Consider the following 25081-nt stretch of genomic DNA (forward strand, 5'->3'; position numbering starts at 1 on the left):
TTAGTGACCTCACAGGGAAGCACTGCCACTCCCCCTGCATGGATCAGAATTATCCAGCAAAGGGGATATTGGCCATAACTTTGCCTGGGAGCGTCGTAGGCGGACGCCAATGCTCTCATTGTGACAGTTATGAATTTAGCTACAGAACGAGGGGACTCATGACCTGTCTACGAGTTCCCATATGGCTGATATCACGCCTGGGGTATTTCCCAAGCTCCCCCTTCCATAAAAAAGGTGTGCCAGCATCGTCCGCCTGCGCAAACACCATTTTTATGGTTGCCATATTTATCGGAGATATGGCTTGCGAGATATGAACCATTTTTTACTGGAGTCGTTCTGTCTGGCTACTTCCAAGCCTTGCTAATGAGATACAACTCTTGTTACAGGGTGACGGCAGGGAGCCATCCTGTGTCCATTGTCCGCACAACATCTCATCTCCATATCAGAGGAGATGGCTGTTGGAGGTGTAAGTGGAATGTGACACCTTCCAGATGCTGTACATTTGGAACAAGAAGGGAGGGGGGCACTGCCAGGGAGTGATGAGAGCAATTATGACTTCTCGTCATAATTCCTCTTCATATCCCAGGCTTTACCTCACACCTCCCCCCTTTTGAGGGCGCTAGGGGGCAGCACCCTCCGGTGTTCCCCCGTGCGCCCGTCCGCGACCTCTCCTTGTCGGGACAGCCCGTCTGCGTTACCGTGGTCACGGCCCCTTTTGTGGCGAATGGTGAAGTCGTATTGCTGGAGCGCAAGGCTCCATCGCAACAATCGCCCATTCGTCCCAGAGACGGTGTGCAACCAGCTGAGGGGATTGTGGTCCGTCTCCACGATGAAGTGGCGCCCGTATAGATAGGGTTGCAGGCGCTGCAGGGCCCACACTATGGCCAGGCACTCCTTCTCCATTGTAGAATAGGCCACTTCCCTTGGTAACAGCTTCCTGCTCAGGTACAAGACTGGGTGCTCTTGGCTCGCAGAGTCCACCTGGCTGAGCACCGCACCGAGGCCGAAGTCACTGGCGTCGGTCTGTACTACAAACGGCCGCGTGAAGTCGGCTGCCTGTAGCACGGGCGGGCTGGACAGGGCGTCCTTTAGGGCCCGGAAGGCTGTCTCGCAGTCCACTGTCCAATCGACTGCAGAGGGCAGCTTCTTCTTGGTGAGGTCCGTCAAGGGCTTTGCTAGGCTACTATAGCATGGAACAAACCTCCTATAGTACCCAGCGGTCCCCAAGAAGGACATCACCTGCTTCTTGGTCCTGGGGGTGGGCCAGGATGCGATGGCCTCCACTTTCTCAGGCTCGGGCTTCAGCGTTCCCCCACCTACCCGGTGACCGAGGTACTGGACCTCGCTCATGGCCAGCTGACACTTTCCCGGCTTGATGGTCAAACCTGCCCGGTGGATCCGCCTGAGCACCTGTGCTAGATGCTCTAGGTGGTCCTCCCAGGTGGGACTGAAGACGGCAATGTCATCCAGGTACGCGGCCGCGTACCCTTCAAGTCCCTTGAGCAGGGTGTTGACCATCCGCTGGAAAGTGGCAGGGGCATTCCTCATCCCGAATGGCATCACCGTGGACTCGTACAGTCCAAATGGGGTAATAAAGGCAGAGCGTTCCCTGGCCTTGCGAGTCAGGGGGATCTGCCAATATCCCCGGCTCAGATCCATGATGGTCAGGTACTGAGCCCCGGCCAACTGATCGAGCAGGTCATCGATGCGTGGCATTGGGTACGCATCGGCGACCGTGACCGCATTGAGCCCCCTGTAGTCCACGCAGAACCGAGTGGTTCGGTCCTTCTTAGGGACGAGGACTACAGGCGAGGCCCAAGCGCTGTTGGATGCCTGGATCACCCCCAGCTTCAGCATCTCGTCAATCTCCTGGCGCATGTGTTGCTGCACCTCCAGGGAGACCCGATATGCTGAACGCCGGATCGGGGGATGATCCCCAGTGTCCACGTGATGGACAGCCAAGTCAGTCCTTCCGGGCTGGTTGGTAAACAACCCCCGGAAGGGGAGGAGGGTGGCCCACAGCTGGGACCGTTGGTCTTCCAGGAGCTGGTGGCCAACCTCCACATCCTCAATGGATCCGCCTGCCCTAACCTGGGCTAGCATATCCAAGAGGGCTTCCGCTTCTCCCTCCTCGGGCAGGTTGCACACGGGGAGCGCACATGCCTCCCGCTCATGATGTGCCTTCATCATGTTCACATGGAAGGGCTTCCGCCTTCCACGGGCAGGGTCCAGGGTGACCAGGTACGTTACAGGGTTGAGCTGCTGGTACACGAGGTATGGGCCTTCCCAGGCTGCCTGAAGCTTGTCCTGTGGTACGGGGACCAGTACCCACACCTTTTGACCCACTTGGTAGGTCCTCTCACAAGCGTTCTGGTCGTACCAACGCTTCTGATCGGCCTGGGCTTGAGCCATATTGTCGTGTACCAGTTGCGTCAAGGCCTGCATTTTGTCCCGGAAGCGCATGACATACTCGATAACCGACACTCCAGGGGTGGCCAAATCCCCTTCCCAAGCCTCTTTCACCAGAGCCAGGGGGCCCCGCACACGTCGCCCGTACAGGAGCTCAAACGGTGAGAATCCTGTTGAGGCCTGTGGAACCTCCCGGTAAGCAAATAACAGGTGTGGGAGATACCGCTCCCAGTCACGCCCATGGGAGTCGACCAACATCTTAAGCATCTGCTTTAAGGTGCCATTGAACCGCTCGCACAGGCCATTAGTCTGTGGATGGTACGGGCTGGCCACCAGATGTCGCACCTGGACCTGCTTACAGAGGGCCTCCATCAGCTGGGACATGAATTGGGTCCCCCGGTCAGTGAGCATTTCCTGGGGAAAACCCACTCGGGAGAAAATCTCCAGCAATGCGGTGGCCACCTTGTCAGCCCGAATGGACGACAAGGCCACTGCTTCTGGGTACCGGGTGGCATAGTCCACTACCGTCAGTATGAAGCGTTTCCCGGAGCTGCTGGGGATGGCCAGCGGGCCGACCAGATCCACAGCCACCCTCCTGAAAGGCTCATCGATGATGGGCAGAGATACCAGTGGGGCTTTGGGGCGTGGCCCCGCCTTCCCCACTCTCTGACAGGTTTCACACGAACGGCAGTAGGCAGCCACATCGGCCCCCATTTTTGGCCAGTAGAAATGCTGGTTTAACCTGGCCTTGGTCTTAGCGATCCCTAGGTGTCCGGCCATCGGAATCTCATGTGCGATCCGCAACAACTCCGTCCGGAACGGATAGGGTACCACCAACTGTCGGTCCCTGGGCCACGCCTCCGGTGAACCCTGCTGGACCGTGGCCCGGTACAGCCGTCCTTGGTCCCAGACCACTCGCTCCGGGTCCGAGTCCGAGGGAGGCTGTGCCGCCTGCTCCTTTAGAGCTTTCAGGCTGTCGTCAGCTTCTAACGCTGCCTGAAACCCCTGACTAGATGTGGCCAGAATCGACGAGACTGTCACATCTTCAGTCAGTACCCCGGGACCTGTGTCCTGGCCTCCACCTGACTCGGCTGCCACTTGGTCAGAAGGGGAAGAGCTATCGGACCTCCGGGAGGCCCCTTGGCTTCCAGCACTCCCACTGCGGGTGACAGCGGCCACAGCCGCTGCGACCGTGGGTCGTGCCTGCTCCTCCTCCGTTCCTGACCAAGTCGCCGGTTCAGGCAGACCTACCTGGCTTCCTGACACCCCGGTTGTGGGGGAACCCTGCACCGAGATCTTACCTGGGAGCACTTCCGCTCCTGGACCGGCCCCAATCTCACCTGCCTGTTCCCCCTCTGCAGCAACAGAACCCCGCTGTGAAATCTCTGGGGACCCCACATTTGCTGTGGTAGCCCCCACCCCACACACTGGTCCTCCCCCTGCAGCACCCTGCTCTCTGCTTATCCCTGCAGAGGGCAACAGATCCCAGCTCACAGGCTGATTACTTGTAGAGGCATTGTCACACCTTTCTCTGACCCCCTCCCCTGTCACAGCTGCAGCTGTGTGTGTGTCTATGGTGTCTGTGCAAGCAGAAATATCAGAGTTCACTCCCTCCTCCCTTACATCATTCATAGATAACACATTAACATTGTCCGGAGGCACGTCAGCACTGGCTGAAGGTTCAGCCTTTGGGGCGGGGCCAAACTGGGAGGTTATTTGCCCCAAATCTGTCCCAAGTAGCACGTTTGCAGGGATCCGATCAGTTACCCCCACCTCTCTCACCCCTCGCCCCGCGCCCCAGTCCACATAAATGTCAGCAACAGGCAGCGCCGGGTCAATGCCTCCAATCCCGGAGACAGCGAGGGTTTTTCCAGGGATCAAGTCTTGGGGGGACACCATCTCAGGCCGCACCAGAGTCACCTCCGAGGCGCTGTCTCGCAGTCCTATGGTCACAGACCGGCCGACGGTGACAGGTTGGAAGCTGTCCAGGGACCTACCACCACCCCCACCCACACAATACACCTTGGGCGGCCCTTGGGACGGGGACGGAGCCGGGGCCTTGGGACGCTGAGGGCACATGGCCTTGAAGTGTCCAGGTAGGTTGCACTGGTGGCACCGTCTTGGCTCTGCCACGGGCCTGGAGAGGGGAGTTGAGGGGGACACCCCCTGCAGTCTAGGGGCAGGTGGGGCAGTCGCAGAGTTCATCTTACCCCCTCTCCAGGTGCTGCTGGTGGCCGCTCTCCTGGCCTCAGGGGCCCGGTTGTTGGTGTAGTCATCGGCAAGGGCAGCTGTAGCCGTGGATCCCTTTGGCTTCTGGTCTCGGATGAACTGGCGGAGATCCTCAGGGCAGTTCCACAAGAGTTGCTCCGTGATGAACAAGTCCAGGATCTCCGGTCCGGTGGAAAGCTGCAGGCCTTGGGTCCAGTGGTCGGCAGCTCGGGCAAGTGCCCGCCGGTGGTCAGCCCAGGAGTCCTTTGGTCCCTTCTGCAGCGTCCGGAACTTCTTGCGGTAGGACTCCGGGGTGAGGTTGTACTGTTGGATCAGGGCCCGCTTGATGGTGTCGTAGCCCTGATCCGCCTCAGCAGGCAAGTCCCCAAGGATATCCAGGGCCTTACCCCTTAAACGGGGGGTCAGGTGTTTGGCCCACTGGTCCTTGTTCAGATGATGCTGCAAGCAAGTCCGTTCAAAAGCAGTCAAGAAAGAGTCCAAGTCTCCATCCTTCTCCAGCACTGGGAAGTCCTCAACACGGACCTTTGGAAGTTTGGTGTCTGGAAGGTCACGGGTGGCTGATGAGGGCCGGAGCTGAGCTAGCTGCAGCTGGTAGTTACGCTCTGCCTGGCGCTCTTCACGCGCTGCTTGCCGCTCACGCTCGGCCATGAGTTCCTTGTAGCCCTCCCGGTCTCCAGCCTGGCGTAGGGCCATAGCCATTTGAAGAAGGCTATCCGAGCCTCCCAGGCTCGGTGGAATGGCACGTGGTGATCTGCGGCCCGCTGCGGAGCCTGGTGCTTCACTGTCCATTGCAGAGCGGAGGGCTGGCGTCTGGCTCGTTGAGGACCCTTGGGCGAGCTGCTCCTCATCTTGTCCAGCAGTGCCCGGTTGTGCAATGTCCTCTGCAGAGCTGTTTTCTGGCATCGAGCTCCTGGAGGACTCGTGGACAACCTCCTCATCGTCTCTGGCCTGAGCATCGGCCATTCCTTTGGCTTTGCTCCTGGTGCTCTCAGCCATTCTTGCAGACTTTTGGTCACTGACACAGAACTGACACCTGATGCCTCCACACACCTTACAGTATCTGCACTCTGACACTCTAGTGTTGAGCTAGTCTGAAGACCCCAGCAGCCACAGCTGCTGCAGGCAGTCTTTAGTGTCTGGGAGTATGGGTCTCACACTCACACACACTATTATCTCGATCCCACCGCTTGCCACCAATATGTCACAAACCACCGGGGGGGTCACTCAGAAATCCCTCGCGCTGGCTACCAGTACGTCACAATCGGGGGGTAACAAGTGGGGGTCACCCCTACTTTATACCTCCCGACCGACAGACAGAGCACGTGACGCGCTCTCTAGCGCCCCTCTTATAGTCAGGCCAATTATGGAATTGCCCGACAATAAGCAAGGAGGCCGCTATACTCCTTATGCCGATTATTGAAGGGTCCCCGGTGAGAGTAAGGTATATATTCCCCCGACCTCCGCGGGCGGAATATATAATATCTTCCCGAATCTCACTGGCCTCCCCACAATAATCCTTGGCACAACTCGCTGCCACCAACCGCTTCACGGTAACTATTAGCCGAACACACAGACGTGGGATTCAAGATCGAGATAACAGAACAGCTCAAGATTAATTATATAATTTAATCAGCCTAAAGCACACTAGAAACTACAATATATACAATAGGGAATCTACAGAATATACAGTTATGTCAGAGTACAGTTACAATCAAAGCATGGGTTACAAACAGGCATACACAGTTCCAGCAGTTACCTTGTTGCGTCTGGCCACAGGGGGGCGCTGTAGACCAGGTTTCCAGGAACTCCCACAGATGTTTCCTGCACGTGCCCCCAGCGAGAAGAACCCTGGAAAATGGCCGAAGTAGGGTTATCAACCTGGGCAGATCCAGGTCCCCTCCTACCTTAGTGACCTCACAGGGAAGCACTGCCACTCCCCCTGCATGGATCAGAATTATCCAGCAAAGGGGATATTGGCCATAACTTTGCCTGGGAGCGTCGTAGGCGGACGCCAATGCTCTCATTGTGACAGTTATGAATTTAGCTACAGAACGAGGGGACTCATGACCTGTCTACGAGTTCCCATATGGCTGATATCACGCCTGGGGTATTTCCCAAGCTCCCCCTTCCATAAAAAAGGTGTGCCAGCATCGTCCGCCTGCGCAAACACCATTTTTATGGTTGCCATATTTATCGGAGATATGGCTTGCGAGATATGAACCATTTTTTACTGGAGTCGTTCTGTCTGGCTACTTCCAAGCCTTGCTAATGAGATACAACTCTTGTTACAGGGTGACGGCAGGGAGCCATCCTGTGTCCATTGTCCGCACAACATCTCATCTCCATATCAGAGGAGATGGCTGTTGGAGGTGTAAGTGGAATGTGACACCTTCCAGATGCTGTACATTTGGAACAAGAAGGGAGGGGGGCACTGCCAGGGAGTGATGAGAGCAATTATGACTTCTCGTCATAATTCCTCTTCATATCCCAGGCTTTACCTCACACATATGTCAGAGTACAGTTACAGATAAAGCATGGTTTACAAACAGGTATGCAATTCAATCAGTTACCTTGTGCGTCTGGCCACAGGGGGGCGCTGTAGACCAGGTTTCCAGGAACTCCCACAGATGTTTCCTGCACGTGACCCCCAGCGAAAGAACACTGGAAAATGGCCGAAGTAGGGTTATCAACCTGGGCAAATCCAGGTCCCCTCCTACCTTCGTGACCTCAGAGGGAGCACTGCTCCACCCCTGGCTGGAGTTATGGACAAAATCCACAACATGGAATATGGCCATAACTTGGCCTGGGAGCGTCGTAGGCGGACGCCAATGCTCTCATTGTGACAGTTATGAATTTAGCTACAGAATGAGAGGTTTCATGACTTGTCTACTAGTTCCACATTGGCTGATATCACGCCTGGGGTATTTCCCAAGCTCCCGCTCCCATAAAAAAGGTGTGCCAGCATCGTCCGCATGCGAAAACACCATTTTTATGGTTGCCGTATTTATCGGAAATATGGCTTGCGAGATATGAACCATTTTTTACTGGAGTCGTTCTGTCTGGCTAGTTCCAGAGCCTTATAATGAGATACAACTCTTGTTACAGGGTGACGGCAGGGAGTCATCCTGTGTCCTTTGTTCCCACATCACCTAATTTCCATATCACAGGAGATGGCCATGGGATGGGTTGCTAAACAAGTTGTGTGAAGGAAAGGGGGGGTGACACCAGGAGAGGGCTTCCTGACATAACTTGAATATCAAATCAAATCAAATCAAATAAGCTTTATTGGCAGGACCAAATACAAATTAGTTTTGCCAAAGCAAGTGTACATTAGGGGCTGGGGCTGTGGGGATGGTGGGTGGGGACTGTAGGAAGGATGGATGGGGCTCATCCAGGGTGGGGACTGTGGGGGCACTTCTAGGATGGGGGCTATGGAAGTCCATGGCTTATGATGGGGCATATCCACGGTGGGACTGTGGTAACGGTGGATGGGACATATCCAGGGTGGGGATTGGGGGGGCCACATCTGGGATGGGGGGCTATGGAAGTCCATGACTTATCATAGTTCTCTTTCTCGAAGTCTATGGCATTCGCTCACATACTGCGCTGCTATCTCCACTGCGCTCTCTTCTTCCCCCAGCAGGATATATATTTTCTCTTCCTCCTTCATGGAGCTGAAATCCGGGAAGAGATGGGAGAGTCTCCTGAAGTGAGTGTCCCTCACTGCTGAGTACTTGGTGCAGTGTAGCAGGAAGTGGGTTTCATCCTCCACGGCCTCCAGGTCACAGTGTTGGCACAGTCTGTCCTCCCTGGGCTTGTAGCTCTGCTTGTGACGTCCGGATTCGATGGCTAGACTGTGGGCACTGAGTCTATATCGGCTCAGGGTCCTGCGGTCTCTGGGGTCCGGGATTTTCTCCAGATACGGGGCCAGTCTGTAGTCTCTCTGTAGTCTCTGGTACGTGGTCAGTTTCTGTGAGGTGTTGATGTCGGTCCTCCAGTCACTGACATACCTCTCCTGGCCCTCGTCTACCATCTTCCTGATTCTGGTTCTTGTCAGGCTGCTGTGATTGGTTATTTTGTCCAGTTGGGTTTGGGAAGGCTGTGCCCGGGGTCCTGGTTCATCTGGCCCACGTATATATATCAGAGCTTTGTGGTGATGGGAGTTTGGATTGCTACTCTGTAGGTGAGCCTGAAATGATAGTGACCTCTTCAGAGCTGCTAGGTGTAGAGGGAATCTGCCCAGCTCAGCTCGACAGGCACTGTTGGAGGTGCTTCGATGGACCTGGAGAAGGTGCTTACAGAATTCCAGGTGGAATATTTCTGTTGGGCTGGAATCCCACCTTGACCAATCTGGGTAAGTGTGAGGGCCCCAGACTTCGCTGCCGTACAGGAGGATTGGGGCAATGATGGAATCGAAGATTTTTAGCCAGACCCTCACTGGTGGCTTCAGATGATACAATGTCCTTCGGATGGCATAAAAGGTTTTGCAGGCCTTGTTTTTCAGGGTCTCTATGGCTTGTTTGAAGCTCCCTGACTGGTGAATTTCCAGGCCCAAGTAGGTGTATTTGTCTGTTCCTGTTAGAGTGTAGCCGTTTAGGACAAATGAAGGATGCTGGTCAAATCTTCTTTTTCTCTTCTGGAACACCATGATGTTGGTTTTCTTTAGATTGATCGGTAGTGCCCATGTGGAGCTGAATTTCTCCAAGATTTGTAGGTTGTCTTGGAGACCTTTCTCGGTTGGTGACACCAGCAGTAGGTCATCTGCATAGAGCAAGAATTTCACCTGGGCATCATGGAGTGTGAGACCTGGAGCAGGTGAAGATTCTAGAGCAGTAGCCAGCTCATTGATGTAAATATTGAAGAGCGTTGGACTTAGGCTGCAGCCCTGTCTGACTCCTCGGCTCTGCTGGAAATAAGCCGTTCTTCTACCGTTCACACTCACGCTGCAGAGGTTCTCGGTGTAGGAGCTTTTGATGACATCATAGGTCTTTCCTCCTATTCCGCTTTCCAGCATTTTTAAGAACAAGCCCGGGTGCCACACTGAGTCAAAGGCCTTTTTAAAGTCTACAAAGCAGGCGTATATCTTCCCATGCTTTGTATTGTGGACGTGGCTCTGAATGAGACTGTGCAGGGTGTAGATGTGGTCCGTGGTGCGGTGGTTTGGCACGAACCCTGCTTGGCTTTTGCTCACGACATTGTGCTCGGTAAGGAAACTGATGATCCTTTTGTTTAGGATGCTGTTGAACAGTTTTCCCAAGTTACTGCTGACACATATGCCTCTGTAGTTGGCAGGGTCATACCTGTCCCCACTCTTGTGGATCGGTGTAATGAGTCCTTGGTTCCAGGTACGAGGGAAGTAGCCAGCACTCAGCACAATGTTGAACAGTTTAACCATTGCAGCTTGAATTTCTGGTGGGCTGTACTTCAACATCTCTGGGGGGATTCCATCCAGACCACTAGATTTTTTACACTTTATGGAAGTGATTTTCTCTGCAACTTCCTGTAATGTAATTGGTGTGTCCAGTGGGTTTTGGAAGTTTTTGATTTTCTCTTCCATTGCCTTTAGTTTTGATGTTATGTTTTCCTGCTCTTGGCTTAGTCCTTCTTTTGGGATGTCTTTGTAGAGGTCTCTGAAGTACTGGAGCCAGATGTTGCCATTTTGGATATGGGTGTCATTCTTTTTCTTGCTCTTTGTGTCCATGTGGCTCCATATTTCCCAGAAGGAGTTGTCTTGGAGGGCGTCTTGGAGTTGGCTAAGTTTGGTAGAGATGTAGCTCTGCTTCTTCCTCCTGAGGATGGTTTTGTACTGCTTTTGTATGGTGTCATAGGCTTCCCTCAGGTCTGGGTTGTTGGGGTCTCTGTGTTTATTGTTTGAGGCTGTTCTCAGGGTCTTTCGAACGGCTTTACACTCTTTGTCAAACCAACCATTGATCTGCTTTTCTTTTGGCCTCTTGTAGTTGACTTGTTTGAGGTCGGACAATTTGGCCATGGTGTGGAATATTTTGTTGAGGTCTTTTGCAGCTTGATTCACTCCTTCTGGGTTTGACTTGTACTTGTAGCTGTAGAAGTTGTGGAGCATCTCCTGTAATTCCGGTCTGTTGGGAGCCTCTTTATATTTATCGTCATATCTCCGGATTTACCTCACACGGACGCCAGTGAGATTCTGCCCGTTTATTTTCTACAAAGCCTTTATAGTTCTAGAGGAGTAAAAGGTGCAGACAAAATATAGTCCAATCAAGTATCGCAGGTCGGGCATAGGACGTGTAGGAGTTTGCATAGTCTCTGCTGGATTGGTCAGTCCATACATTGAGAATTCTCCTTTGTGTTCATCATCTTGGGTGTTGGCCAGGATGTAGGAGCTATCTTTAAAGTTACATATACTAATATATTCTAAGGAAAATCACTGAAAAAAAAATATATGTAATGTATGTGTTAGTAAGAAACAAAAGCATTCCTAAATGTGTTAGGCTACATCAACTAAACTATATATTTGGGTCTGTGAAATGGCTGAATTAAGTATTTTTGAGTACTTGATTCTTATCCTCAACAATATCACAGCTCACCCCCGCCACTTCCTTTACAATGACTGGTAACATCTCTATATACAGTAGATAACACAGTAGCAACTATTCACAATAGGAGATGTCACAGCTCACCTCCTGTGCAATGCCTGATAATATATAATCATTTATATAGCGCTATTAATTCCACAGCGCTTTACATACATTGGCAACACTGTCCCCATTGGGGCTCACAATCTAGAGTCCCTATGAGTATATTTTTTTTGGAGTGTAGGAGGAAACCGGAGAACTCTGAGGAAACCCACACAAACACGGGGAGAACATACAAACTCCTTGCAGATGGTGTCTGTGGTGGGATTTGAACCAGGACCCCAGAGCTGCAAGACTGCCGTGCTAACCACTGAGCCACCACAAGACTGCCGTGCTAACCACTGAGCCACCACAAGACTGCCGTGCTAACCACTGAGCCACCACAAGACTGCCGTGCTAACCACTGAGCCACCACAAGACTGCCGTGCTAACCACTGAGCCACCACAAGACTGCCGTGCTAACCACTGAGCCACCACAAGACTGCCGTGCTAACCACTGAGCCACCACAAGACTGCCGTGCTAACCACTGAGCCACCACAAGACTGCCGTGCTAACCACTGAGCCACCACAAGACTGCCGTGCTAACCACTGAGCCACCACAAGACTGCCGTGCTAACCACTGAGCCACCACAAGACTGCCGTGCTAACCACTGAGCCACCACAAGACTGCCGTGCTAACCACTGAGCCACCACAAGACTGCCGTGCTAACCACTGAGCCACTGTGCTGCAATTCAGGGTAATTATCAGAGCTCACCACCTCCTCCTTCTGTAAATTGCCTGATAACACCTCCATATACAGTAGATAACACAGGAGCGACCATTCGCAATAGATGTCACAGCTCACCTCCTCATTTTCATGTACAATGACTGAAAAGCACTATATGGTAGATAATAAAATTTACTTTTTTTTCCCCCCCAAATAAACAATGTATATATTTTAAATATTAAAAAAAGCATTTTTTTTTTTTTGCAATCTAGGAAAACGTTTGGGCTATATTGAGTGAGTGTGTAAATCTTCATAGCACTGTAATGTGTTCAGCAGCTCCTGTGCTCCCCCTAGTGGTGGAGACGTAATTCTATCATGGACGTCTATAGTTGTGTTGATGGAGGGTTTATTTTCACATTATATTTTTTGTGTTTAACATTGGTTCTTGTAGTCTTGCTATAATCTGTCTTGTGTCTTCCCTCCAGGGAAGGGCCCCTCTCAGTCTCTTCCGGATATGAAGGGTTTGGCGCAGTCGTCCAGCGCGCCTCGTCCTTCCCCCATAAACCTTCCTCCATTAGTGTCTCCCTCCGGCACAGACCCGAGTACCCCTCCCAGCAAGTCTGGGCGCAGGAGCTTCTGGGACATACTGGTAAGGATGCAGCAATTTATCATCCGCACTAGTTTGGGGACTTTGCAGCCGTAAACTTGCAATAATACAAAAAAAATCTACCTTGCCCCTTCTTAATCAAGAGCAAGTCTGAGAGTGCGGAGCTGGGGATCCCGAAAACCACAGACGACATAGTCTGTGAACGGACGGAAGAACCGCGAACGAGGCGGCGGCACAAGACGGAGAGCGTCAAAGGTCCGAGTTATCCAGACCGGCCCGGGCTCAGTCTGGAGCATGCTCAGAGGTAGGGTCTCTTACCCGCAGACCCCCAGGGACCTCGTCTGTGCAGGGTCATCACTATCCTTATCTGTCCAATACAGGAAGCGTCAGGCGCAGCTGGATGAGGGCGATGTGGGCACTCTGCACCCGCTATACAGCCACACCTGCCTGCAGTGGATGAACTTCATGAGTCAGCTGGGTACGTGCAGCGCGGCCACTCAATTCTTCCCGAACATATGATGCCAAAACAGAGCAGGATCCACCAGGTCGGATTTTCGGCATCCGGTCCTTTTGTTCTCTGGGCAAAAAAAAAAAAAAAAGCCACCGCCAATGACGTCTGGCAGCAGCTGGAGCAAATCGTTCTGCAAATGCGGAATTTGGGATTGTGAGCTGCTGGCCAAACTTTTGACACTGTGCTTCCATTGTGGACAGGGGTCTTAGCTTTTCCACTTCTTTTTTTTTTTTTTTTCCCTTTTTCGTGCAGGGTGTCCGTCCATCCAGCTCTGCTCCGCACAGACAGTGTCTCGGTTCCTTCTTTCCTCCATTCTGACTGAACTCTTCAGCATCGTCACCTCCCTGGCCAGCGACACCAGCGTCAGGGTGTTTGAGAAATGCACGTAAGTTTCTTGTAAGGATGTGACTTCAGGGTGCACTCATTTATTTGGCATTTTTCTTCCTTCATTATCACATGAACCTCATTTGACAATTGCTAAATTCTGTTAATAGTACGATTTTTATATATATTTTGTTTCATAATTAGTGGCCCAGAAGGATCAGCCTTTGTGCCTTTCTCCATCAACCAGAATAGTCCATCTCGACCGGCAGCCGCTCGTGAGTTGATCCTTCTGGGACGTAACTTTCGCCAATGGAGATACAACACTGAGCAAGGCAAGTCCTGCCCACACCGAGTGTAACATAATCAAATATATGTATGTGTAATTAACACCTATGGACAGACTTCACCGTATATCACTTATATAAATGCTGCATTACGCTTACTGTACTCCAGAGCTGCACTCACTATTCTGCTGGTGGGGTCACAGTACATACATTACATTACTGATGGTGAGTTACATCCTTTATTATACTGCAGAGCAGCACTCACTATTCTGCTGGTGCCGTCACTGTGTACATAAATTACATTACTTATCCTGCACTGATCCGGAGTTACAGCTTGTATTATCCTCCAGAGCCGCACTCACTATTCTGCTGGTGCAGTCACTGTCTATATACATTATATTACTTATCCTGTACTAATCCTGAGTAACATCCTGTATTATACTCCAGAGCTGCACTCACTATTCTGCAGTTGTTGAGGTGCTTTTCCCACCTCCCCTCCTTCTCCTGATCCTTCTAGCAGCCCCGTAACACACGAGCAGTCAAATCCTAATGACCTACAGCCAGCACCCATTGGTCTGGGACCTTCTCTAAGTCATCGGCGGGTGATCGCCACACCGTTAGGCCTCCGGTGTACTACTCCCTCTCCAGACTAGCGACTGCCCACCTTTCTCCAAGGGTTTCTCGAGCCACAGGCAAAACAACACATACAATGTATATGATGCTTACCGTGGTTCAAAAAAATGAGGGTGATCAGGCCTTTACCGTCGGGCGACCCTTGGTTACTTTGAGAGCAGCCTCCTTTGTCCGAAAATGAATAGACTTGGCACACCCTTTCGATGCCCCACGTAACAGGCACCAGCTGTTGAGGTGAGACTACAAAGGGTCTCTTAAGGTCTGACTGCCGTCTTCAGATTATAATGTCATGAGTGCACACGAGAAAGGATAACAGACTCTAGATCGGTTATGAGCTTTCTTCTATGACAGACGCCAAAGGAATTCTCTCGTTTATTGTTCAGATACGTTCTAGATAAGAAAAGGGTGTAGACAAAATATAGTCCAATCAAATATCGCAGGTTGGGCTCGGGGCGTGTAGCAATTGGAATAGTCTCTACTGGATTGGTTAATCCAAACTTTGGATATTCTTCCTCGTGCTCATGATTTTGGGTGTTGTCCAGGATTCAGGAGCCATCTTTAAGTTACATATGCTTACATATTGTATTAAGGAAAATCACTGAATGAAAACATATATATATATATATATATATATATATATATATATATATATATATGTATATATGTATGTATGTATGTATGTATGTATGTATGTATGTATGTATGTATGTATGTATGTATGTATGTATGTATGTATGTATGTATATATATATATATATATATATATATATATATATATATATATATATATATATATATATATATATATATATATATATATATATATATATATATATTCTCTTACTATTAGATAGATAGATTTAGATTTATATTATATATAATGTTAGTAAGAAACAAAAGCATTCATAAATATATACAGTATGTTAGGCTACATCAACTAAACTACATTTCTTTGTCGCTCCATTGGGAGACCCAGACAATTGGGTGTATAGCTTCTGCCCCCGGAGGCCACACAAAGTATTACACTGAAAAGTGTAACCCCTCCCCTCTGCCTATACACCCTCCCGTGCATCACGGGCTCCTCAGTTTTATGCTTTGTGTGGAAGGAGGCACACATCCACTCATGCATTCCCATTTTAGGCAGCAGCTGCTGATTTTATCGGTTGGAAGAAAAGAGGGCCCCCACAGGGCCCCCGGCATGCTCCCTTCTCACCCCACTAAGTCGGCGGTGCTGTTAAGGTTGAGGTACCCATTGCGGGTACAGAGGCTGGAGCCACATGCCGTTTTCCTTCACCATCCCTTAGAGGCTCTGGGAGAAGTGGGATCCTGACCGGTCATCCATTCACTGGGACCGGGCTCCCTCCGCAGCCCCTGTGGGAATCTGCCGGACAGGAGTCTATGTATCCTCAGGGACAGGGCCCTGCATCTAAAGGTACTCTGTGTCCCCATGGGGACTGTGCATGGAGCGCTTGTTTCACAGACGCTGCAGCAGCTGCTGGTTTGTGAAGACCGGGACTTCCGCGCCGACCGAGCCTGTTTGTCGGCCGCGGTATTAAATTTAGTCCCCGGCTTCATTGCGGCCTAGTACCATAACTCCCGCCCCCGGGCCTGCCAGTCAGGGGTAAGGGCAGGACGGTCGGCCTGACGTCGGCAGTGAGGGCTGGAGCATACTTTAGGTTTCCTCCCCCCCCCCTCACTGATCACTGTGGGGCCACAGATTCCCGCACTTTACTAGTCGCCGCCCACGGCTCCCTCCTCCCCTGAGAGCTCCGGCAGCCATTTTTACACACATTCTGCAGGTGGAGGATTTCAGGAACGAGCTCTGCAGCTCTGGGAGACCTAAGGCAGGGAATCTGGTGGACACACACTCCGCTTGAGCGGTCGGTAAGCCACACCGGTCACCCGGTGCTGGTCCCCCTAGGGTGCCGGAGTATATATATATATATATATTTGTATATATTTTCTCTGTTCGGCCGGGTTGTTTACTTTTGGCTATATACCCTCAGTGATCACTCTCCTAGGAGACAACAGCATGTCGTCCACAAGGAGCAGGGGCGCTAAGGCAAAGGGTTTTTTTGCAACCTGTACCTCTTGTGGGGCTATGTTACCTGCGGGTTCCACCTACCCTCACTGTGAGCAATGCTCGACCCCTGTTGCACTTGCTCAGCTGGAGCCTCGGTAACTAGTGGGCCCCTCGGATCAGGCAGACCCTCCTGCTTCCACTGGCTAGGCGGCAGGGACAGAGTTTGCAGTTTTTGCTGAGAAACTCTGAGTCGCTTTCACAATCCATGGCTCAGTCTATGGACAAATGGTCTGCCAAGCTACTAGAAGCCTTGCAGTCCAGACCGGTCCTTACACAGGCCCCGGGCACTGTTGGATCATCGCCTCCAGGCCCCTCTCGGTCTGCGCCGCAGCGTGCTCCTGGGGTGGCCCCTAGGTCTCACGTGGAGGACTCCTGCACGGACCACAGTCCCAGACCGGCTAAGCGGGCTCGCTGGGAATCTTCCCCGACTTCCTCACGCTGCTCGGGGTCTCCGCTTGAGGACTCTCTGGAGGACGAGGCGGACGTCGCAGCTCAGGGCTCTGACCCTGACGTTGCCCTCAATCTTGATACACCTGAGGGGGACGCCTTAGTAAATGATCTTATATCGTCCATCAACCAGGTGCTAGATCTTTCTCCCCCACCTCCACCTATAGAGGAGTCGGCTTCGCAGCAGGAGAAACACCAGTTTAGGTTTCCCAAACGTACATGGAGTGCGTTTTTCGATCACTCTAACTTCAGAGATGCTGTCCAGAAGCACAGAGCATTTCCGGACAAGCGCTTTACTAAGCGCCTTAATGACACACGTTACCCCTTCCCCTCTGACGTAGTTAAGGGTTGGGCTCAGTGTCCCAAGGTGGATCCCCCAGTCTCTAGATTGGCGACTAGATCTGTAGTATCAGTTGCAGATGGCTCATCGCTCAAGGATGCCACTGACAGGCAGATAGAGCTCCTGGTGAAATCCATCTATGAAGCCACAGGCGCGTCTTTTGCCCCGGCCTTTGCAGCCGTGTGGGCACTCCACCAAGCTATCTCAGCTTGTCTGTCTGAGATTAATGCGGTCACACGTACCTCTGCTCCGCAAGTTGCGTCTTTGACTTCTCAGGCGTCGGCTTTTTCGTCCTACGCCATGAACGCCGTCCTGGACTCTGCTAGCCGTACAGCGGTAGCATCCGCTAATTCGGTGGCAGTCCGCAGGGCCATGTGGCTACGCGAATGGAAGGCAGACTCTGCTTCCAAGAAGTTCTTAACCGGTTTGCCGTTTTCTGGCGACCGATTGTTTGGCGAACGATTGGATGAAATTATTAAGGAATCCAAGGGAAAGGACTCGTCCTTACCCCAGTCCAAACCGAAGAGACCTCAGCAACGGAAAATACAACCGAGGTTTCGGTCCTTTCGGCCCTCAGCCAAGTCCCAATCCTCTTCGTCCAGCAGGCCGGAGAAAGGCCAGAGGAACTCCTATGCGTGGCAGTCTAAGTCACGCCCCCAAAAAACCGCCGGAGGCACTGCCTCCAAGGCGGCCTCCTCATGACTTTCGGCCTCCCCGAACCGCATTCTCGGTCGGTGGCAGGCTCTCCCACTTTTGCGACGCCTGGTGGCCACATGTCCAAGACCGATGGGTGAGAGACATTCTGTCTCACGGTTACAGGATAGAGTTCAGCTCTCGTCCTCCGACTCGTTTCTTCAGAACATCTCCGCCCCCATCTCGGGCCGGCGCACTTTTTCAGGCTGTGGGCGTTCTGAAGACAGAAGGAGTGGTGATTCCCGTTCCCCCTCAGGAACATGGTCACGGCTTCTACTCCAACTTGTTCGTGGTGCCAAAGAAGGACGGATCATTCCGTCCCGTTCTGGACCTCAAACTGCTCAACAGGCATGTGAGCACCAGAAGGTTTCGGATGGAATCTCTCCGCTCGGTCATCGCTTCGATGTCACAAGGAGACTTCCTAGCATCAATCGACATCAAGGATGCTTATCTCCATGTGCCGATCGCACCCGAACATCGACGCTTCCTGCGTTTCGCCATCGGGGACGAACACCTTCAGTTCGTGGCACTGCCTTTCGGCCTGGCGACAGCCCCACAGGTCTTCACCAAGGTCATGGCATCCGTTGTGGCGGTCCTACACTCTCAGGGACACTCGGTGATCCCTTACTTAGACGATCTCCTTCGCGCAGTTCCATCTGCGCCCACTCCAATGGGACATTATCCGCAAATGGGACAGGAGGTCGACATCCCTCGACAGGAACGTCTCTCTTTCCCTTGCAACCAAGACGTCTCTTCAGTGGTGGCTCCTTCCCAACTCTCTGTCGCAGGGAAAATCCTTCCTACCCCCAACCTGGGCTGTGGTCACGACGGACGCGAGCCTGTCAGGGTGGGGAGCGGTTTTTCTCCACCACAGGGCTCAGGGAACCTGGACTCCGATAGTCTTCCCTTCAGATCAATGTTCTGGAGATAAGGGCAGTGTATCTAGCCCTATTGGCTTTCCATCGGTGGCTGGAGGGCAGGCAGATCCGCATACAGTCGGACAACGCCACGGCGGTCGCGTACATCAACCACCAGGGCGGCACGCGCAGCCGTCAAGCCTTCCAGGAAGTCCGGCGGATTCTGCTGTGGGCGGAAGCCACAGCCTCCACCATCTCCGCAGTTCACATCCCGGGCGTAGAAAACTGGGAAGCAGATTTTCTCAGTCGTCAGGGCATGGATGCGGGGGAATGGTCTCTTCACCCAGACGTGTTTCGAGAGATCTGTCGCCGCTGGGGAACGCCGGACGTCGATCTCATGGCGTCACGGCACAACAACAAGGTCCCGGCCTTCATGGCACGGTCTCAAGATCACAGAGCTCTGGCGGCGGACGCGTTAGTTCAGGATTGGTCGCAGTTTCGACTCCCTTATGTGTTTCCTCCTCTGGCGATGTTGCCCAGAGTGTTACGCAAGATCAGCTCCGACTGTCGTCGCGCCATTCTCGTCGCTCCAGATTGGCCGAGGCGGTCGTGGTAACCGGATCTGTGGCATCTCACGGGTCAACCGTGGGCGCTTCCAGACCGCACAGACCTGCTGTCACAAGGGCCGTTTTTCCATCTGAATTCTGCGGCCCTCAACCTGACTGTGTGGCCATTGAGTCCTGGCTCCTAGCGTCGTCGGGTTTATCTCAGGATGTCATTGCCACTATGAGACAGGCCAGGAAACCAACGTCCGCCAGGATCTATTACAAGTCGTGGCGGATCTTCTTGTCCTGGTGCTCTGATAAGGGTTTTACTCCCTGGCCTTTTGCCTTACCTATTTTTCTTTCATTCCTTCAATCCGGAATGGACAAGGGTTTGTCACTCGGCTCTCTCAAGGGACAAGTATCGGCGCTCTCAGTATTTTTTCAAAAGCGCCTGGCAAGGCTTCCGCAGGTCCGCACGTTCCTGCAGGGAGTTTGCCACATAGTTCCACCCTACAAGCGTCCGCTGGAATCCTGGGACCTTAACAGGGTGTTAATGGCTCTTCAAAAACCACCTTTCGAGCCGCTGAGGGATGTCTCTTTATCACGTCTTTCGCAGAAGGTGGCATTTCTTGTGGCAATTACCTCACTCCGAAGAGTGTCGGAGCTTGCAGCGCTGTCATGCAAAGCCCTCTTCCTGGTTTTTTCACCAGGATAAGGTGGTTCTGCGTCCTGTCCCGGAGTTTCTCCCTAAGGTGGTATCTCCTTTTCATCTCAATCAGGATATCTCCTTACCGTCATTTTGCCCTCATCCAGTTCACCAGTGTGAAAAGGATTTGCATTCATTAGATCTAGTGAGAGCACTCCGGCTCTACGTGTCTCGCACGGCGCCCCTGCGCCGTTCAGATGCGCTCTTTGTCCTGGTCGCTGGCCAGCGTAAGGGTTCGCAGGCTTCCAAGTCAACCTTGGCTCGGTTGATCAAGGAACCGATTCTTGAAACCTACCGTTCTTCGGGGCTTCCTCTTCCTTCGGGCCTGAAAGCCCATTCTACCAGAGCCTTGGGTGCGTCCTGGGCATTGCGGCACCGGGCTACGGCTCAGCAGGTGTGTCAGGCAGCTACCTGGTCTAGTCTGCACACTTTCACGAAGCACTATCAAGTACATACCTATGCTTCGGCAGATGCCAGTCTAGGTAGGCGAGTCCTTCAGGCGGCGGTTGCCCACCTGTAGGAAGGGGTCGTTTTCGGCTCTTTTATTGAGGTATTCTTTTACCCACCCAGGGACTGCTTTTGGACGTCCCAATTGTCTGGGTCTCCCAATGGAGCGACAAAGAAGAAGGGAATTTTGTTTACTTACCGTAAATTCCTTTTCTTCTAGCTCCTATTGGGAGACCCAGCACCCGCCCCTGTTCCCTTCGGGCTGTTGTTCTTTTGTGTACACATGTTGTTCATGTTGAATTGTTCTTTTGGTTCATGGTTTTCAGTTCTCCGAACATCCTTCGGATTGAATTTACCCCAGACCAATTTATAAGTTTCCTCCTTCCTGCTTTTGCACCAAAACTGAGGAGCCCGTGATGCACGGGAGGGTGTATAGGCAGAGGGGAGGGGTTACACTTTTTAAAGTGTAATACTTTGTGTGGCCTCCAGAGGCAGAAGCTATACACCCAATTGTCTGGGTCTCCCAATAGGAGCTAGAAGAAAAGGAATTTACGGTAAGTAAACAAAATTCCCTTCATTTGGGCAGTTAAACAGGGTACCAGGTGGATGTTCATTGTAATGTAAAAGGCCACTCAATATAATAATGGAAAAATGGAGGAGACTGAGTTTCATATGGCCACACATAGTAGTGAAAAAATAGTTAATACACCCAAAATCATGAATAAATATTTATTGTAGCAAAATCACATACAAATGGGGGTACTGTTATAAGAATAGATTATAGAAATATAACAGTGAAGGGTTACAGAACAAACAGAGATCTCCCATCCAAGGACCTCAACAGCACATATGTAAGCAGTAAATAATGCATAGTCTATACGGTTAAGTACCATGGTAAGCCCACCAGATAAACACAGAAAGAGCCCATACTACACGCGTTTCGCTTGTAGTGCTTCCTCGGGGGGCGACATCGCCCCCCGAGGAAGCACTACAAGCGAAACGCGTCGGGGCTTCCCCCTTTCTCACCGGACCCTTGACACGGCAATCATATAGGGATCTACTATGGGTAAGCACTTTTCTTTAATCTATGCATAGCTTATGGGCTCTTTCTGTGTTTATATGGTGGGCTTACCATGGTACTTAACCGTATAGACTATGCATTTTTTTTTCTGCCTATATTTACTGCTTACATATGTGCTGTTGAGGTCCTTGGAGTGGAGATCTCTGTTTGTTCTGTAACCCTTCACTGTTATATTTCTATAATCTATTCTTATAACAGTACCCCTATTTGTATGTGATTTTGCTACAATAAATATTTATTCATGATTTTGGGTGTATTAACTATTTTTTCACTACTATGTGTGGCCATATGAAACTCAGTCTCCTCCATTTTTCCATATTTGGGTCTGTGGAATGGCTGAAGTATTTCAGGTTACTCAATTGTTACCCTCAACACAGTCACTGTACATTACTCCTCCTGGGTTACATGGTGTCACTTATCCTGTATGCATGTGTCTGACTTTGCAACTTATAGAGTTCAGGTGATTGCTCTTTCTTTGCTCCCAGCGTATGTGGGTGAGGATGATGAGGATGATGTTGATGAGGGCAGTAAGTTGAGGATGTGTACATCTCGGATTGTCGTCTTTGCCACCAGCGCAGCATCGGGTGATGGTTGTGGTATCAGACTCACAGATGGGTTCACAAAAGTAATTCTCATAAATTTCCGGTTCCAGACGGCTTTATTGGCTTTTCACAAACACTCTTGCATCTTAAGTATATGACGGAGGGTTTTCCGGGGATGAAGTGTTCCTGATTTCTGCACTTGGACATAACAAACTCAATTGCTTGTGAAATGGAGAGGTAGAAATCTTCTGCCGATCACGCAGCCTCTGCTATTCCCGTATCTTATGGTTTCTAAACACATCCTGGGGCGGCCGTGTATTAGACAAACACCGGAACATCGGATATTCTCCACTGAGAGGCTATGAACGCTTCCGCACAGAATTGTTTTTATTGTACATTTGCTTCCTAAATGCAAAGTTAAGTTACTTTTGTAAATAGTTTTCATTAAAGAATTTCTACCATTTTGCTCCTGCAGTGTCTGAAAGTCCTTCACCAGCCGTTACTTTACCATAAATGTTAAAGGTCCATCAGAGCTCCCTCCGGTTATGTTCTGACAGCTCTGTGCCCTCCAATTTCTCAATGTTACTGATAGCGGACAGTTATTGTGCACAGGTCTAAACGGCAAACAGAATGGGGAAAGTATGTATAGTCTCAGGAGGGCAGAGAAACAGGCTACAGACTACGAGGAAAGCATGTATAGTCTCAGGGAGGGCAGAGAAGCGGGCTACAGACTACGAGGAAAGCATGTATAGTCTCAGGGAGGGCAGAGAAACAGGCTACAGACTAGGAGGAAAGCATGTATAGTCTCAGGGAGGGCAGAGAAGCGGGCTACAGACTAGGAGGAAAGAATGTATAGTCTCAGGGAGGGCAGAGAAGTGGGCTACAGACTAGGAGGAAAGCATGTATAGTCTCAGGAAGGGCAGAGAAGTGGGCTACAGACTAGGAGGAAAGCATGTATAGTCTCAGGGAGGGCAGAGAAAAGGGCTACAGACTAGGAGGAAAGCATGTATAGCCTCAGGGAGGGCAGAGAAGTGGGCTACAGACTAGGAGGAAAGCATGTATAGTCTCAGGGAGGGCAGAGAAAAGGGCTACAGACTAGGAGGAAAGCATGTATAGTGTCGCGGGCGGAGGAGGGGACGCTGCGCTCACACTGCTCGGGTCCGGCTGCTGCTGCTACTGCTGCTCAGTGGTGGCTCAAGCGGTGGGCCGGATCCCGGGGATTCGAGCGGCGTTCCTCGCCCGTGAGTGAAAAGGGGAATTGGTTTTGGGAATTGTCCGTGACGCCACCCACGGTTGTGGTGAGGTTGTGACACCACCGCTGCTCTGGACGGGGATCCCGGGAGCGATGACTGGGAGCAGCTTGGATGTTTCCTCCCCTCTGTGTGTAGGGGGGGTTGGTTGTCCCGGGGCCCGGTGAGGGGGTAGGGATGATGTGTGGCAGGCAGGTTACGGGGCCTGGGGAGGTGCAGGGTCGCGTGGGCAGCGCTGTGCCGCACGGCACGGTGATACTCACTCAGCCAGTAATTCACACGGAGTCTCTGGTCAAACAAACGGCTGGATGGACGGGTCCCACAGACGGCTGCGGTGTTTCTCCTCCTGGCAGGTTGATGGTGACTGCCTTTCCCTGCACCTGTGTAGTGTGTACGGTTCCAATGGGTTCCCACCGGTAACCCGCTCCCCCAGCTTGGATGGGTGCTGAAGGAGCCCCTTTTGCCCGCAGGCTCTGGCCCTGGGAACTGTAGCCTTGGCGGTGACTGTTTTTCCCTTCACGGTTTGAGCTGTCGCCTTCTATCGGGACTTGACTGCTGGGAAACCCAGGAGGTTCCCTTTGCTAACGGATTTGACAAATTCAACGGAGACTCCTAGACTTGTCGGGGTCCGTAAGCCCTGCCAGATGGTGCTGGCTTCTCTTTGTTCACCGGTCCGGTACCGCCGGGCCACCGCCCGTCCATGGACCTTACGGCTCACTCCAATCGGCCTCTCCTGCAGACGGTCACCACCGTCTGCCAACCTTGCTGTACCGTCCGGGCCACACACCCGGACCGACTTCAGACTGCTCTCTGGCCACTTACTCCTCACTCCTCCAACTCCTGAACTAATCTCAGACTCACTCCCTTTTCCCACCTCCAGGACTGTGAACTCCTCGGTGGGCGGGACCAACCGCCTGGCCCACCCCCTGGTGTCGACATCAGCCCCTGGAGGAAGGCAACAAGGATTTTTGTTTGGCTTTGGTGTGCCTAACCGGGGTGTGTTGGTGTTGTTCTGTGTCGACCTGGCCTGTCCAGGGCGCCACAATAGTCTCATGGATGGCAGAGAAGAGGGCTACAGACTAGGAGGAAAGCATGTATAGTCTCAGGGACGGCAGAGAAACAGGCTACAGACTAGAAGGGAAGCATGTAAAGCGGAAACAATACTTGGATACCAGCTACAATCTGCTAACTTTGGAGAACTGGCTGTGGCATACCAATAGCCTATATGCCGGACCTGGGGAGGGTGAGAAAAGGAAATAACAACTTGTCACAGAAGAAGACCTGTTACATTGTCCAGAGAACGGCTGCTTTGCATTAGAAATGCCTCTTTTATTTAATTTTTTTTATGGATTATTTTTGTGCTCACAGCCCAAAAAGGGTTCCAGCGTTTCGAAGCCATGGAGCTGGACCCAGCCGAAAGACCTCTGGACCTGTCTGCCTCACCGCGTGGATTGGTTCCTCGCCAAAGGTTCCTGATCATTGACACCCAAGACAAAAAGGTAAGTGCAGAGCGAGGCTTAAAAAGCCTTCTGCACCCTTTATATGTCGAGGCTGCGTTTACATTTCAATCTTGTTTTTTTTTCTCTCGGGCAGCTGACCCTGTACACCTACAACTGGTCCTCAGACCTAGGTGCAACCCTCAGCCGCTCCCTGGTACGGCTCATCCAGTGGCAGAACGCTCGGGCCCACGTTGTGCATTGTTTTCTGAGTCAGAAGTTGGGACTCTTCCATCATTACTGTTTTTCGGACCCAACCTGGCAGGAGGAGAGCAAGC

General features: G+C 51.8%; 1 protein-coding gene across 2 annotated transcripts in view; it reads left to right on the top strand.

The window, feature by feature from the left end:
- Nucleotides 1-25081, top strand: part of SZT2 (SZT2 subunit of KICSTOR complex) — a 230787-nt gene that overhangs the window by 185465 nt on the left and 20241 nt on the right. For both annotated transcript variants that reach the window (XM_075320448.1, XM_075320449.1), the window contains 7 exons: nt 12443-12606; nt 12708-12868; nt 12945-13042; nt 13328-13460; nt 13604-13731; nt 24676-24806; nt 24901-25081. The exon at nt 24901-25081 is cut by the window's right edge and continues 2 nt beyond it. In XM_075320448.1, the coding sequence (XP_075176563.1) occupies nt 12443-12606; nt 12708-12868; nt 12945-13042; nt 13328-13460; nt 13604-13731; nt 24676-24806; nt 24901-25081 (996 nt within the window). The remainder of the gene's footprint in view (nt 1-12442; nt 12607-12707; nt 12869-12944; nt 13043-13327; nt 13461-13603; nt 13732-24675; nt 24807-24900) is intronic.

Source organism: Anomaloglossus baeobatrachus, chromosome 8 (assembly GCF_048569485.1).
Source record: "Anomaloglossus baeobatrachus isolate aAnoBae1 chromosome 8, aAnoBae1.hap1, whole genome shotgun sequence".
NCBI classification, from domain to species: Eukaryota; Metazoa; Chordata; class Amphibia; order Anura; family Aromobatidae; genus Anomaloglossus; species Anomaloglossus baeobatrachus.